The sequence below is a fragment of the Meleagris gallopavo genome, chromosome 7 (assembly GCF_905368555.1).
Source record: "Meleagris gallopavo chromosome 7, MGAL_WU_HG_1.1, whole genome shotgun sequence".
Classification (NCBI taxonomy): domain Eukaryota; kingdom Metazoa; phylum Chordata; class Aves; order Galliformes; family Phasianidae; genus Meleagris; species Meleagris gallopavo.
In genome coordinates, this window is record NC_139410.1 from 2,993,098 (window position 1) to 3,009,633 (window position 16,536).

General features: G+C 38.1%; 1 protein-coding gene across 1 annotated transcript in view; it reads right to left on the reverse strand.

Moving 5' to 3' along the window:
* FAM171B (family with sequence similarity 171 member B) overlaps window positions 1–16,536 on the reverse strand; it is a 35,670-nt gene that overhangs the window by 10,655 nt on the left and 8,479 nt on the right. Inside the window, exons 2-5 of the mRNA XM_085227637.1 lie at window positions 5,013–5,246; window positions 4,203–4,295; window positions 3,690–3,848; window positions 1,656–1,823 (exon numbers count right to left, since the gene is read on the reverse strand). Of these exons, the coding sequence (XP_085083763.1) occupies window positions 1,656–1,823; window positions 3,690–3,848; window positions 4,203–4,295; window positions 5,013–5,246 (654 nt within the window). The remainder of the gene's footprint in view (window positions 1–1,655; window positions 1,824–3,689; window positions 3,849–4,202; window positions 4,296–5,012; window positions 5,247–16,536) is intronic.

The following is a 16,536-nucleotide window of genomic DNA, read 5'->3' on the forward strand; positions in this document are numbered from 1 at the left end:
TTGACTGTGCTGGTACCTCAGTCACCAGCATTAAATACTTGGTTATTCCTCAGTTATCTCAGAAATTAGTCACAATTTGTACAGGTCAGAGTAAAAGTAAAATAAAGAAAGGTACGTAAGAACAAACATCCAGGACCATAAAGATTGTTGCAAATACTTACTCTATAGGACAGCTGAAGAAGTGGAATAAAAAATCTAAGTTAAAGTTATACCTGAAAGTTCTCTCTCCTTGTTCTCAATTCTCTTTATTCTTCCCTCACCAAACTCCAGGCTCCACCTCAGTACTGCACTTCAATGGGTGATCATCACAAACAATTTACTTTTACAGAATCTCTAATAGTGAACAACCCCAAGGGCAAAAAATCAACTACTCCTTTGTTGCTGCAGTTGTTAAGTTAGTACATCATGTTCTTGTTCTAGTCTTAAGACCAACACACCTCATCAGGCACATTAGGTTAGGCTCTCAGCACCCAAACATGGTTTCTTCCTGATTTGCCCCTATGCTGATCTGCTCTACTTCTGTCAGTTCTTTGTTTTTACAGCACTGCTGACCTAGTTTTGTTCGTTTACTAAATCAAAACAGCTCAGCATAGGTACAGATGAGCATAGGAGATGACAAAGATGGCTATGGCAACAAGAAATTAAATCCCCTTACGCTATTTTGCCATCACAGATAAAGACTCTTACTTTGATGAAGAATGCTACCTTTAACCACTTATCTTTCTGAAAGCCTCCTAGGTGTACAGACAGATTTAAAATTCATGTCAGAAATTTTTCTATATGCCAATTTTTAATTAGCACACTCTTAGTTTAAATCAATTATGTTCTTCAGTTGCTATTAATATGATTAATTTCTCTCTCAAATGTGTAAACAATAAGTCTTTAGAGTTAGTGTCCTCTCCTCTACTTTCAACTACAACAGTTATTTGCTTTAGTAAGGCGTAAAGACTCCCATCTTCTTTCACTTGCACGTTTTAAGATGAGCTGTGGTGGAAGGTATAAGGAACAAGCAAAGACAGTCAGGACACCAATGCACACCTAACATGGGACATTTAAATGGTTAAGTGTACGTAGCTCATTACTCTTGACTAAAATTAGACGTGAAGTGTTGACAGAAGGTTTAGCATCCCTTACCCCCAGCCTCCCTTGCATACTTAAAGAACTATGGTATTACTGTGGATAACTCTCACATAGCCTCCATTTCACTTTCATAGTTGTTTTTATTAACTTAAGTAACATCTATTCCAGTTTTAACATCAAAGGATTTTTAGAGTTTTACTCTAGAAAACAAATGACTTAAATTCTCAATTCTGATTCACTTTCCTTTAGAAAGACATTCACAGGATTGTTAGATATTAACGTGTAACACCATATAAAATATGTTCACTGAATTATTAGCGAAAAAATTTGTTAAATCAAACGTGTTGAATAGGAATGTTAATGAGTTTTAGCAGCACTTTTCAGACTAGCGAAAGCAAAGAAGTGGCTTTGAACAATTCAGGCCAGTCAACCAAAAACCAGCACGGAATCTCTAGCCAATCTGATGAGTATTTAACAACAATCTATCAGTGCTATTAATATTTTATGATGAAATGGCATACACTCAGAACTGTATTGATGTGTTAAAACGTTGAATAACAAACTAGCCTACTTACCAGTTTTCATATCAAACGTCCATGCAGGTATAGCATCTCCTGATTTCACAGTACTTATAGGAAGAGGAAGTGTAATCTGAATAGGACCATTTACTTTCAGTTCTTTCCCAGCCAAGAGAACATTCGCACATATTGCAGCAAGAGGAGCCAATTCAATGCTTTTGAAACCTGAATTAGAGAAATACCTTGTCTGTAATTCTCCACTCATAATACACTTATCAAAAAAAAAAAAAAAATTAGAATTACTTATGTATCCCAGTGAACAAAGTCAAGCTCTCATCTGCATTCAGCTACATACTTACACATCACTAACTTGGACAAATAAAATGAACACTTCTAGACTTGTAAATCTTGTGTTCTAAGCCCAAAACAGTCATTTGTATATCAGATCTGTAGAAGAGAAATATATTTCTAACATACAGATTAATCACTGGCTGCAGAATCAATGACTACGCAAAAGATGGGTTGGAGATGGAGAAACCCTTCTTAATCATATAATTTGATTCCCAAAGAGTTAGCCAATAGATAAACTTTTTTTAATCATGCAATATACACAACTTTGAAACCGACTGAAGTCACAATTGCAAATATACAACTGCCACAATTCTCCTTTTAGTCAAACCCTCTTAATAAACTTCCCTGTGCCAATTAATTTGCTAATTTGGCAGTTTCAATTAACTGAGTAGTTTAGCCTGAAACATGTCAAAGCATTCAAAGGAAACTCCATATACAAAAATTTACAGTGCAGCTTGTCAGTTTGTTTCCTTTGTTTTCCTTTGCACTAATTTGCAAATACTTCAGAGTCCACAATATGACAAGCTATTGGAAAAAAAAACTGAAACAGAATGAGTAAGTACTGGAATAATAATAAATCCATGCAGGCTGTTAGAAGCTGGCTGTGACAAAACTCCTGGTGCATCAGATATCAATTAGCTTCCACCCACCCTAAAAGGAAGCTTATTCCTACAGGAGTATATGAATAATTTAAAACACATGCCAGACAGATTTGAAGAAAAACTGAAGGGAAGAAACGCTGCTTATTCTCTTACACTTTAAATTTAACAAGGTGCGATACAGATGAGAACAGTTATGAAATACATCAGTCAATATATCAATTATATGTGATATTCAATGAAAATTAAAGAACAGTTCCTTGAAATAAATCACCTAGTAGCCACCACATGTGCTGTAATCAAATTAGGAGCCACAAGGCTTCAAGCTCCCTGTGAATGGAAATAAAAGAACAAAAGAGATAGAACTGCATGATCTGCCAGAGATAACTATAATTAAAAAATAAATCTGATATAATGGCAAAACCTAAACTAACTACGCCGACATGCAGTTGGACTGAATGTCTACAGAAATCACTCACTGCTACTCCTGTGAAGCAGAATAATAGAAAACGTTACTACAACTGTGCTTTGTATACGTACAGACTACTTGGTCTCTTACACAAGTTAACAGTGAGCCAAAATATACTTTGCACAAAACCTTTAGGCTAGGTTAAAGCTCTAACAACCAAGTGACAGAATTCTAGTGAAAATATAGAAAAACCCGTTGCTGAAATTAACTGCTGCAATCCCACTGACTGCTTTAGACTCCCATAATTCACACTGTCCAGAACTGCATTTTAAGGCTTTTATTTGACTAGCTCTCCAGCCTCATGATATCTCAAGTATCTTCAATTGAAAGTCATTTAAAAGGTTACTTACTGCGCATTAGAATCCTTTAACTGTGCTTCAGCACTAAGTAGAACTATCTATACACATCTGTAAAGCAGACTGAAGGACAAATTCACTGTTACAAGTTCTGGCTCACTACAGTGAACATACACGGAACAAATCAAAGAGCAACATTACTTATCAGCTGTGTTCATAGCTTTTCTCCATAGCAAGAAGAGTAAACCAATTTCATGCAATGGAAGCTGGCTCAGGCAGTTCTAATTTAAGCATATTTTTAATGAAACTGTGTGTGCTCAAAGAACATTATGTTTTTAAAATCTCTTTACAAATGTAAATAATAAATCTACTATACCTGATTTGTTCAGAAGAATTCCTGTCGTATAAAGAAAACTGTCCACTTTCAAGAATTGCTCTGGCACTGTCAAATAAGCTGTAACATTTGTAATATGGTGATCTGTTGGAAGCTTTATTAAAGATTTTTGAAACTGAACACTTGGTTGAGATTTGGCATCTGTAAAAGAGTAATATTTTGTTTTAGCAATGGTAAAAAAAAAAAAAAACACCTTATTTTATTATTGCTCAGAAATCCACTCAGCAGAACAGTCTTTTTTCAAGGCTTTTAAATTCCTAGACTCGCATCTGTCACAAATGGTTAAACAATCAAACAAAACTCCAGCCTTGGTATAGGTAATACCTATCTCTTTTTGTGAAAAGCAGTGCTTAGGTAGCCCCTGCTTAAGTGGCTTCCATCTCCACAGAAGATCAGCAAATGTTGATAAATGAACATTTACCGAGAGCATGAACTTGGTAATTCTCTTTTCAAAGTATCACGAATCGTTTGGCCTGTAGTACACAATGAACTTACCAGACAATTTTCCAGTGATCAGAACAGTATCTTCAAACAGCCATATATTAGCTTGACTTTGTGGGAATAACGAGAGCGTCACAGACGAGTATACTGTGGAAAGTGATAGTATCTGTTATACTATGCAACTGAAAAAATAACCATCTAATAAGCTCTCTGATTCCAAAAGAATATGGAAGAATATGGCAGTTGAAAAGGAGCATATGAAGATGAGATAAATAAATGACTCCTGGTGGCCAGAAGAGGAATTATGTTGGTTAGACAGAATAATATATGCTATTTGCTACTGTTGTATGTATTCTATAGAATACAAGTGGCTAGAGTTCTTAGGAGCATCCTCTTATTGATTTGTTCTTTAAATAATGATTTTTTTCTCGCCTATTTAGGAAGAGAAAAACTTGGGAGGAAATACTGCTGAAAATAAGGTGTAACAAAAGGCTGTACCTGCTATACTACACTCAAAGCAGTGGCACACCATGAATTGCTAGAGAAAATATGATTTTTATCGAAAATACAAAATATATTAAAAGCCCTTTGCTATGTTTAAGTGAATAATTTCTCAGAGTACACTCACAGTTTTGCAGTACAACCTACTTAGAGTTAACAAGGGCTCTTCTCACTTGCACAGTAATAAGAATTTGTGACAGATCTAACAGGTCCTTCACCCTTACATCAGCACTGACAGGCACCGCCTCCCTCAACTGACTGCAGTCATTTTCACTTGACATTAACTACATGGACTGCTGAGAAGAGGTACTTTAATTACCAATGGATGCAGTTTAATAATAGGACAGTAAGAGGCTTACATACTTGGCATTCTCCCAGTCTTCCAAGGCAAAGGTGTTAACATGTAGCCATCTTTGTATGATACGATAGTTAAGCTTAATCCTAATTTGTAAGGAACTTTTATTAACACTGCTCCGTTGTTTCCAGTGAGAGTAGAATTTGTCTTGGTGTAGTTAACAAACACTTCCACTACCGCTTGTGCCAGGTACTGATGACTGATGATGTCATTTACTTGAACCTTCAGCATAAACACGGATCCTATTAAGAGAAGAAAAAAGGAGATCATAATGTGGCTGGTACAACCTAACCACTTAACTATGTCCTATAGTGCATGCTTTATGTGTTTATGCAGTCCATTCCATATATGGTCCATTCCTGTCCCACCATAGCTAAATTACTGCAAAAGGGAGGAAGAGTTGTACCACAAGAAAGAAAAAACCTTGGCAATGGAGATGCCAGACGTAAAAAATGACAATCATTTACCAACAAAAACAACAACAGACACCTTCCCAAATTAAGAAGTAATTCTTCCTGCTCTCACTGAAGCTTGAACAATGCACATGTGACGATGTGAGACTCAACGTGCCCTGCAAGTACTCTGTGATATCACACTGACAGTTGTAGCTGGTCTTGTTAGACAAGTGTAACCCGCAGCGTGGCTCTCACTTTTAGAGATGCACCTTGCATTTTTTTTTTAGGAACAGAGAAATTAAAATCTACAAACGGTGGGCCAACATTTTTTCTTCCATGTATGAAGTTCTTAAACAGTAATCAAATGCATTTAGACTGCTTAATATCTCTCATTAGATTTACCCTTCTGGTCCGGTTTTCACCTTTCGGTATCACACTTTCTAAACAGCATTTGCCTATAGCTAATTACTCATTCCTTTGGGATACCAGGTGTCTTGCAGAGATGAGAATCATAATGACTGAGTAATATACTGAAAACATTAAGTGCACTTGAATTACATGCAATTTCATCTGCCACCTCGACTGTAACTAAGCTACCAGGGAATCTTTCCACAGAGAGCAAGTACATGAAAGTGAACCAGAAAAAAAAAATTCTTATTACTTCCAGGATAAAATGAAGTTCTCAGCATAAAGTACCTATGGACCACTGTTAAGACAGGTCGTGACATCAATTTCCCAATATTCTGATCACAGAATTATTACTGTTCAACACCACTGCACTCCTACTACACAAGGGTTATTAAATACATTCGTTATAAATATGCATTTATGTTTAAGTCATTTGTCAAGGTGAGTTTCCTTGAAATTTCTCAACACAAAAATAGACTCAATTTCATTATGTTATCTTCCCTATAATCAAGACTGACACCGCACCAATAGATTACTACCAGTGACCTTGATTTAAATCAAAAGGCCTTGGGAAGCCAACTGCTACCTATCCAACAAGACAGTACGCAAGGAAAACACGTAACCGAGGTCTCTGTGAAGTAAGTATTGGCTAATGTCTATTGTATGCACAGAGCACACTATATATTCATGCACAGAAAGCTATACCTTATTACTCAGTTTACTACTACTTATCACGTGTAGCAAAAAACCTCAGAGCTTTGCCAGCCTGATCCTCTAGGACATTACAGAGTAATCCACATCCAGCAAATTAGTATCTACTTAAGGGAAAGATAAAATAGTACTCAAACATACTTATAGAATTAAAAAACAATGAACTTAGAATGTCGCTGTCATTTCTTATTCACTGCTTTTCTCAATTACAATTGCTTTTAATTTGTTGTTGGGAAAGGATTTTTAAAACCCCTAACGATTAGATATATTCGTGTCAACTAACCAAATTATGAGACTCAGCAGATCCTTCAACATTGGTCCAGTTACACATATCCTAGCATCATTTCAGGGGCTCCTGAAACTTGGAAGACAGGCAGTTTGCCCTCAGCAATGGCTGCTGAAACAGGCACTAAATAGAGAAAACAGGCTGCGTCCAACATTCTGATCCTGTTGCCAGAAACCATTTGTTAAATAGTATTTATTAACATATTTATCAGCGTATTTTGTTAAACATAAAATAAAATCACTAGCATGGAACTGAAGCTCATGCCAGCAGGAATGAGTTTTGTTTACCTGGAACAAAATGGTATTTTAGCAGCTGGAATCAAGTCATTTGAGAAAGGATCCTACCATTAACAGCTCGATGCAGTCAAAAAAATTGAACCCTACCACGTTCAAACTTCTGACATCTTCTACTCATATCAATGTTTTTATTTGTGTGTTCCCATTTCCTACTAGTAAATCAAAATACATCAAAATACAGGGAATCACTACATCCATCTTCCAGCCATTAGTACATTCAAAGATACTATCATGCAAGAATATGACTTCCTCTCATTTCCTTCAGTTACAGCCGTGCTAAAACCTACTTCTCTAGCAGATTTTGATTGAAACAACAGACTGCGGAATCTTTCAAGAAAAACAAGAGCTTTCCTGCTCCCCCAGACATATTTCACTCTTGCACTGATGGAGCTGGCTGTACCAGAGCATCCTGCAGCAGGGCAGCAACAACAGCCTAGTTAAGAGCAAAACAATGCTTTGGTTCTCAGAGCTCAGACTGTGCATGCATCTGTGATGCACTGCCCCTGACCTATTCCTTTCCAAACCTGACATCCATCCCTGGACCAAGTCACTTTTCATATTAGCTCTTTCAAATGTCTCACATACATTCAGTGTGCAAATTTATCAGCATATTCAACAGCACTGAGTTATTAACAACATTATTTTAACATTCATGATACCTCAGTTTTGAGGATCTTTTCCTATATAAAAGATCTTAACGCACAAGTCCTTAAGAATGTTCAAGACTCAAAGAAGGAGGTTTTTGTTTTTGTTTTTTTTAACATCACAATAATACATACTGAGCAAAGTATTATGGACAACAAAAGAAAGTAGTGGTTAACTATTTCACCAAACCAAAGTTCATACGTTTAATATCTTCCCAAAGTCGTGCTGTTTTCTGGTCACTACCACTTGCCAAATACAAGTGGGTCAGCTCTATCTCAGTATTAAGTAGATTTGACAGAACTCCCACAGTTAGAAAAAAGAACTCAGTCTGTGCTAATTTGATTTGTGCTGCCTCTGAGGAATAGAGATTTGCCTCTTGGCAAGCCCACTGAAAATGCCAGCTTTAAGACATTTAAACATTTGCTGATAAATGTTCATACAAATGTAGGAGCTAATTAGAAGAAGGGAAACAATGCCTTCTACCACACTTAGCATGCTTCAGAAATGCCACAGTTAATAAACAACATCTCACACTGAGCAAAAGCACTCAGTGCCTGGGATTTGGCTTCACATCACTATCCTAATCCAGAAATCATACCACAGTGTTAAGCCCAAGAAATACTTGGTACCCAGCTCTCAATTCCAAGCATAACAGTGTAACGAAAAAACCTGTCTTCATAATAGCCTGATGTAATCTGTTAATCCCTCAGCTGCAAATAAACGCGTTACCTGGTTGCTGTATTTATCTGTGGGCCTGGCTATGCCTCCGCAGCCCCAGCTCCAATGCCCACAGCCAAGGAGTGCTGGAACTGAAATCCTCCTGCACCCTGGGACAGGGAACTGCCTGGGAAGCACCCCTACATGTTGCGAGCCCCAGCCTAATTCCCTTTCCATATCTCTCACCAATTTCCTACAGTGAGAAAGGTTCTAAGCCTCCTGCCTGGCCGTTGCCCTTCTCAAGCACACAAACAACTCTCCAATTAAGCAATTGCTTTACGGACTGGAAGGAATGGGAATTACTGTTAAATTATTTATTAGTTCCTTTCTGAAGAAGAGATTTTTCTCATCCTTGCCTAGAGAATGTTTAATCTAATGCCAGAAAAGTCCCAAAAAGACATGGACTTCGATGCGTTTTATGCAAACTGCCAACAATCCCTGGCTTTCAGCTAACAAGAGAGATAAAACATGTGCTGTGCAATTTGCTTGACCTTAACTTACTGAACAGTTATTTTTCCTCTCTCTTATATTCATACACCACCATATTTTTTGGCTTAAGGTAATTAAGGACATGAAAGGTGCACTGATCTGTGAAGAAGCAATCCCATGTTCTAAGAATATCAGCCTGTGCTATCCACCCACTGCAACATTTCATGCGTAGCACCGGTGAAAAACAGTCAGAGAAATGCAACCTACACATATCTGGCTTTAGTAAAAAGGTTATGGGAAAACCTTTTGTTCTGCATTACGGTGCGATGCACTGAGAGTGCAGATGTTAGTGCCCTGCACAGTGCATTGCAATCAGCTTAATGGTGGACCCTAACCTCTGCTATTTCATGGTAATATTCTGTTGGTTAGTGTCAGACCCATTATGCCTCATGCTATTATGCTTCATAGCTATCAAGTAACCCGCAAGTCTGATTAATAACCCCTACATCCTAACACAGGCTTCCTTCCTATCAGTGCTTTCCTCTCCCACACAGCCTTCTATAGACTCAATATACAGATGGGTCTGTACACATATAAAGTCATTCCTAACTCCACAGAAGCAATTCTACATATTCCCAGCTTATAACAGAATATCTCAATCAGTAACTAATTATAGGATTCTTTACAAAATATGTATGTGTGATAATTACATGGTACTCCTCTGCTTTAAAATAATAGCACAAAATAAAGAAAACTGCTTTGCTTTGTTTTTTGGGCGTTTAGACACTAACAACAAACAGACCTTCTACCGACCAAAAAGGACAAACAGTTGACATCTAGCTGACAGGGTTTCATTCTTGCTCTGAAAGACAGGCTGAAGCACAACTCTGCAGGAACACTCCAAGCATCACAGCCTCCGGGCAGCCAGCAGACAGGCATGGAACAACCGGGCAGCAGGTGGGAAAGGAAGTGCATGCATAAGAACAGAGCCGGGTTACAGCCACAGATAAGAGCTGCCCATGCCTAATTTCATCTTCAAGCAAAACAGCAGCATGGTAACTCTAATATTAAAGCAAACGTGGACTGCTCCTTGAAACGCCACTTGGAAAAAGAACCTATTGGCATTTCAGTTTTATTTATCAGTGGTGCTGCTCAGTGGCATTCAACTATAAATAGAGACACGCAGAGAGCTGCTTTTAGGCAATGTAAAGGCCATATTGAAAATGAAGCGCGAAGTAAATCGGAGCCCAGAGCTAATCAACATCTGCTCCACTTGAACACAAACAGCTAATTCCATGAAGGCGAGACCATAGTATCTATACAGTGCAGTTCCATACTTTAGCACTATCTTAAAAAAATATTTTAATGCAAAATTGAACATGAAGGTGTACAATGAAAAGAGCAAAAATGTATGCAATGGAGCAGAACACATTACTGACTTCCAAGGACAAAGCAGCAGAGAGGGGTCTGAAAAAGTAGGACACCGCAGTATTCACACTGCCCTATTTCTGGTCAACCAATTTCCACAGAAGCCATCAACAAAATCCTAATTATGAAGGAGCTCAGGCCAGATCCTGAGGGGAACAGCAGTGCCTTTCACAGAGAAGGGCATTCACATTCATTTTTATGGCAGACGTAGTTTAACCCATTCTACTCAGATCTAGATATCACTGACATACACTTGAAGAAAAACTGAGACAGCTGAACTGGGAAAAAGAACTGAATTCATTATCGCTTAAGCGTGGACTCAAAATCCCTTCCACTATTTCATGAGCTATTATTAGTCTAAAAAATTTATTGTTGCTGTCGACCAGAAGACTTTCAATCACTGAATTTTACAATGACTTCAAATGCAGCATTATTTCAGACATAAACATTTCCTTGCTTCTGTACCATATGCTATGCTAAGCACATACAGACCACAGTGCTGGAGTCTTTAAGCATCTGCAAATTTCTAAGAAGAAAATGGTACTTACTTACTGCAAGTTCATTCATGTTGACGCATGCATTATTTCATCACACACTGCAGTGTTTACATGGCCCTTCTTTCTACCTTAACTGGGCAAAACAGAAACACAACGTTTTGCTCACCATCCCAGTTCCACATGAAGACCAGATGACACCCTTTGAAACAATTGCATGTTTGCTTTAAGAGCTGAGCAAAGCAGCAATGTGAGAGAGAGATGAAAGTATCTACTGTTATCTCTAACAGCAGCATCTCATCTTTGCCTACTCCTTCACTAATCTGAAAATTGGTCTTATTAATTCTCCGTTTGCAATGCTGCCTACTTTTCTTTGAGAACATCTGCTCAGTTTCCTTCATTCCGTCCTGGGGCCATTTATGGGATGACTCCGCATTATATTTCAGTCTATGAGAAGGCTGAGACTATGGACAAAGACCTTTACTTCTCCTAAGATGTCTTTCTAAAAGTTTCATCAGCTTTAAAAAAGTGACAATTACATAACATCAGATGTATTGAATCAAGCCTGCCAGAATGTGCACTTTAAACAGAGAGCACAAATCTAACAGACTGAACAGCTCCATGGGGTTGCCCATGGCCAATTAGCACACGTCCAAAACAAGCATCAAGGTCGAGGGTCAATGGGTAGGTCAGAGAATAATTAGTCATCTGGCTCAAAAATGACCCAAAATCTGGTTTTATCCTATAATAAAACTCTAACAGATAGGATGGAAAATCTGATTATCTACTGAAGATTTTTTTTTTTTTTTAAAGTTAAGTATTTTACAGATAAGATTAAGGTCCATTTCACTTCTAAGGGAGATTCTAGCAGTAAAGAAGTAATAAAACCATTGCACCACTTAAGGAACAGACTTTGTTCCCAGTTATACATCCTAACTTTTTTTCCAGCAGAGGTATTTATAGACTCAGCACCATATCTTCACGTAACAATTAACACTGAATATTTACTGATGCTTTTACAAAAAATGTTCCTCACTGAATTAATTTACCAACAGCATATCTTGTTTCACTTGAAAACAGAATAATTATTTATTTTCCCTTCACCCCAACACCATATTTCTATGTTTTATATTTTATGTGCATACACAAACAGAAATCTTAAGCCAAAAAGATGAAAGGAGGGTTTGCTGCTGCTCGAGGCAGGCGTTCTGTGTGTGCATTTCTGTTTGTATGTTTTGTTTTTAAAACAGGAGATGAAGAGGATGACATCACTTTCTGAATGGAAATGCTGCCCTCAAAAAGATTTCCAATCATACCTCATTGGTGCTTAGACACTCGTGCAGTTCCCAAAATACTGAGCAGTCACTAGGTCAGCGTCAATCAGTGAACTCATCTCCCTACAGCTTTTGGAATAGTTGACTCCAATTTCAGAAGGAACTTAAAAAAAATGAGATTTATTCAGCATTAAGTAGAGCCAACATTCTACACTGGCACACTTTAGCTCTCGTATTTTGATAGAGGATCTAGTTGCCTAACAAGGGGAAATTCTTCACAGAATTGAAAGACTTTAGAAATCCCAGTATTTATCAAGTAGACATGCCATATCGATCCAGCTATTTTCTTGCACGATATGCACCTATACAAATACAGATTGCAGGCTTACCTTGAGATCACATCAAAAGAAAAATCACCACATATCAAACACAGAAGCTTTTGATGCTTGTTATCATCGCACTGGATTTTATATATAATTTGCTAGCTTACATAATACTTTGTAACATATGAAATGTATTATGTTTTATGTACTATTTTATTTTATTGAATTTGTTTCAGCATCCAAGAGAAGCAAGCAGTACCTCAAATAAAAAAGAGGGCTTACAGAACTATCACCAAAGCAGACCCGTCAAAAGTTTTTAAGCATTAATAAAGATTAATTACTTCAATACTATGATCTGGACACAGAATGAGAAATCTATACCACAGCGCAGGTAAATTAACATGTCGTCGTCTTCTATTTTCATTTGTTGTAAACAAAAGCAGACTTATTAATTACTTTAAAAAATAGATATATCAACCCTCACAACTGATATCTGAGTAATACCACTGTAGATGGTTATACTTCCAACCAAGATCTCAGAACACAGAACTATACTGATCAAAAGCACAATATTCATTCCATAGTTGTTGACAAGAACCAAATATTGACAAAACTAAGCCCCTGGAAAAATCTATAAAATAAACCAGATCATTATAGGCTGCATCTTCCACGATTACTAATGCATAATCAATAAACACCTTCCAGGAATGATCATGGCTGTTAAAACCATGCAAGAATGTCATCAGGCTAATCCATAAAGCTGCTAACAACCCACTGATCTACCCAATGGGAGTATATCCCCAAACACTTGGGATCACAATTATTAATACACATAAAACAGAAGAGAACAAATATTCCGATTCAAATATTTTTACTGGCTACCTGAGCAGGAGCTAAGAAATTCAGATACAGAAGCAGCTATACAATCTGTATGTGGTTGATTTATTTCTGTATGATTTAAACATACAATATTTAAGCTGCTGTACGCGGAGCTCAGTAAAAGAACACACTGCACTCATTTGGTAAGTAGCTGAATGTTCCTTCCTCCCTGCTGCCAGATGCCTTCTCCGTTCAACTTACGTATTGATATCATGATGTTTCACCACCCAAAACTTAACACGTTAGCTCACAGGATATACAATAAGCCAGACTTTTCATATCAAATTGATTTTCATAAATTCTACCGCATCGGTATACTTGCATAACTACTGATAATTTCAGTAACGTGCAAAATGAACACATACTAGTGATGCTGCAACGGTGACAATTACCATAGCAACTTTGCATTTTTATTGGCTGCTATTTTGTTGCATCAGCCAGCCTGGCTGTCAGAAGGGTGGTTACTATGGAAGCTGGGAATTCACCTCCTGGAGCAAAGCAGATGGGCAGACGCGACAAATTGCTGTGGTCTGCAGAGCTTTAATTTCTTCATTTTAAGTAACTCGTTCTGTAATCTTACCTAGGGAAGACAGATGATGAATATACAACATGAAAATCTTCAAACATGCATCAAATCAAGAAAAGACTGTGAGTGGAAGAGATTTAAATGAACGAGCAAATGCCATTAATAACTCCCAACACCTTCAGAACACAGCACCTCAGCACATGTAGCTCAGAAGCTACTGTAAGTTTTCTGATCTCAGTTTACTCAGTTGCTGATAGTAAATCTGTGATGCTCTTCTCTCATTTCTTGAACGACTGCCTGTATCATTTACCTCCCATCAGAACTGAGGGAATGAAAAAGACTGAGTACTACAATTCACAATTCCTTTCACGGTATTGAGCAGAAAGCGAGGAAGGAAACATCAAATTCTGCATAACAGCTTATTTCAACTACGATGTCTTAAATTCCCACACTGCATTTTATACTCAGAAATCAAAGAATAAAAATCCATCAGCAGATGCCTACTGTGTGATAAGCAAACACCATGCATTTCCCACTCCTGAAACTGACAATCAAACCACTGTTACGCGGACATAAAAATTCATTCAGCACCATCTCTTTGATGAAATGATATCATTCCCTTCAGACAATTTCCAATGATTTGTCCATCCTGACCCTTAATGGTCCACGTACTTGGATAGACGAAGAATATTCCAGTAGCCTTAAAGCATCAGGCACCTTAAGAAAGCCTCGTAGGTTAGGGGCCAGATTTATTAGTGGTGGTTAGTAAGAACTAGCTGGTAAAAGACCTGGACAAGTTCAAGCATCCCCTTAATTTGACAGAGAATGAAAAAATACGTACAGGAAAACAAAGCAATACCCTCTTCAAACACGACATTTAATGCCCTACAGGTTTGAGCTTAAGACAGATACGCCTGTACAAACTCACAGCAGAATAGCATAACCTACAAGCCAGTAACTCAAACATCAATTCATTTCACTCAGGAATTGCAAGGGAAAATTACTGATGCTTTCAACAACACCATTCAATAACACACTGGTCACCTCTCTTGGCTGAAAATACTTCTCTTCCCTGACAGCTGCAAAATCAAATGCACCGTCCATCTCTTCCTAAGGGAAAAGGTCCCCTAGTCCCTCAGTAAGGCCACTCCGCAGAGATGATATGGAGAAAATGCAAAGTTCACAAGCCAATGTTTCCTCACTGAAGTCCTGTCCACATAGGAGAGGAGTTTAAGGCAGTAGATAGGAAATGCATATCGCAGCAACAAAATGAGCACCCAGTAACGTACTCTGTCTTTCCCACGCAAGTTTTAATAAAGCTGAGTTTCACAAACTGAATTATTAAATACCACATCAACAAATATGATACTTCTACAAATACAATTGCAGATGATGCCAATGATTAAACATTTGTGATTATTAATTCCATAAAGTGAAATTTCACATATCTCATAAAAGATCTTGGAGTAATAGCTCCCAGACCAGATCACCTATAAAGCTGCAACAGCCCCAACAATACAGCTATAAAGCTGCTATCAAGTCCCCACAGTAACACACCGCTTCCACACACAGTGATGCCACCCAGCTAAGGGTGATACTGAGTGCACGAACAAAGCGGCCATCACTACTTGGAATCATTATCGCCTCAGCACAGCTCAGCACGGGATAAAGTCCTCCAGGGCCCAGCTTAGGGACAGCTGTTTGAGATGGACATGCAATTATCTGCCCCCCAGCTGCGTCCCCAGCACAAACACCCGGAGGCAAACAAGTTCTCCCTGCACAGCAAGCAGCCGAATTCCTGTAGGGAGTAATAGGAGAACAACTTAGCACCATGGAAACCTCTCCAAGATGATGAAAAGGGTTTTATCGACACCAAGACTAAAAATGGGACGTGAAGTACTGTGTTCTCCCCAACACGCTCAGATTCACCCAGCACCTGTGACACGGGGCCAGCTTTTGCAAGGCTGACAAAGCTCCAACTTCATGGGGGGAAATGGATCCATTTAGTCCTTTCTGAGACTATCTGTCCCATGAAATTAAAATCAATCAATCTGAGACGCTACAGCACAGGGATAGGTTCCCTACGTTGAGCTTAGAAAAAGAGAGAAGTAAAAAGGAATCTGACAACTAATTAAAAAGCAAGCTGACACAACGATCTTTTGCCCAACACCAAAACACTGTGCAATATTTTCACCAATATTTTGTCGGGTCTCTATTTCAGCCAAATTAATTATAGAATGTTCTCAGTGTTCGTGGCCTATGATCCAAATAAAATCTTTCCAGTGAGAATATGCACTTTCTCCCTTACTTTCACAAACAATCAATTAAGCTCCTGCTATATTTATTACAGAGTGTAATTTGTTATTAACAGCTTCCACTCTTCCTAACGTGCTCAAACGATGTTCTGCATTCACCCAGCATAAAAATACTGATTTCTCCTGGTCAGCCACTTCATGAAAGATGTCAGAAAAGAAAAAATATTTTCCAGAATGCCATTAAGAAGCTTTTCTTAATTCCATTAACATCTATAACAGTTCAAAGGGGCAAGCATCACCTCATTCATTCAAGCACAGTGCCCTGGATCTTCCAATGCCGTGCCATCGCTGACGTTTTTCCCAGTTCAGCTCGCATTAGTGCAAGCAAATAATCACAGGCAAATCCTCCACCAGCTTTACAACATCATCAAAAATTACTTAGAGGAGAACATTCCAATTAGCTGCA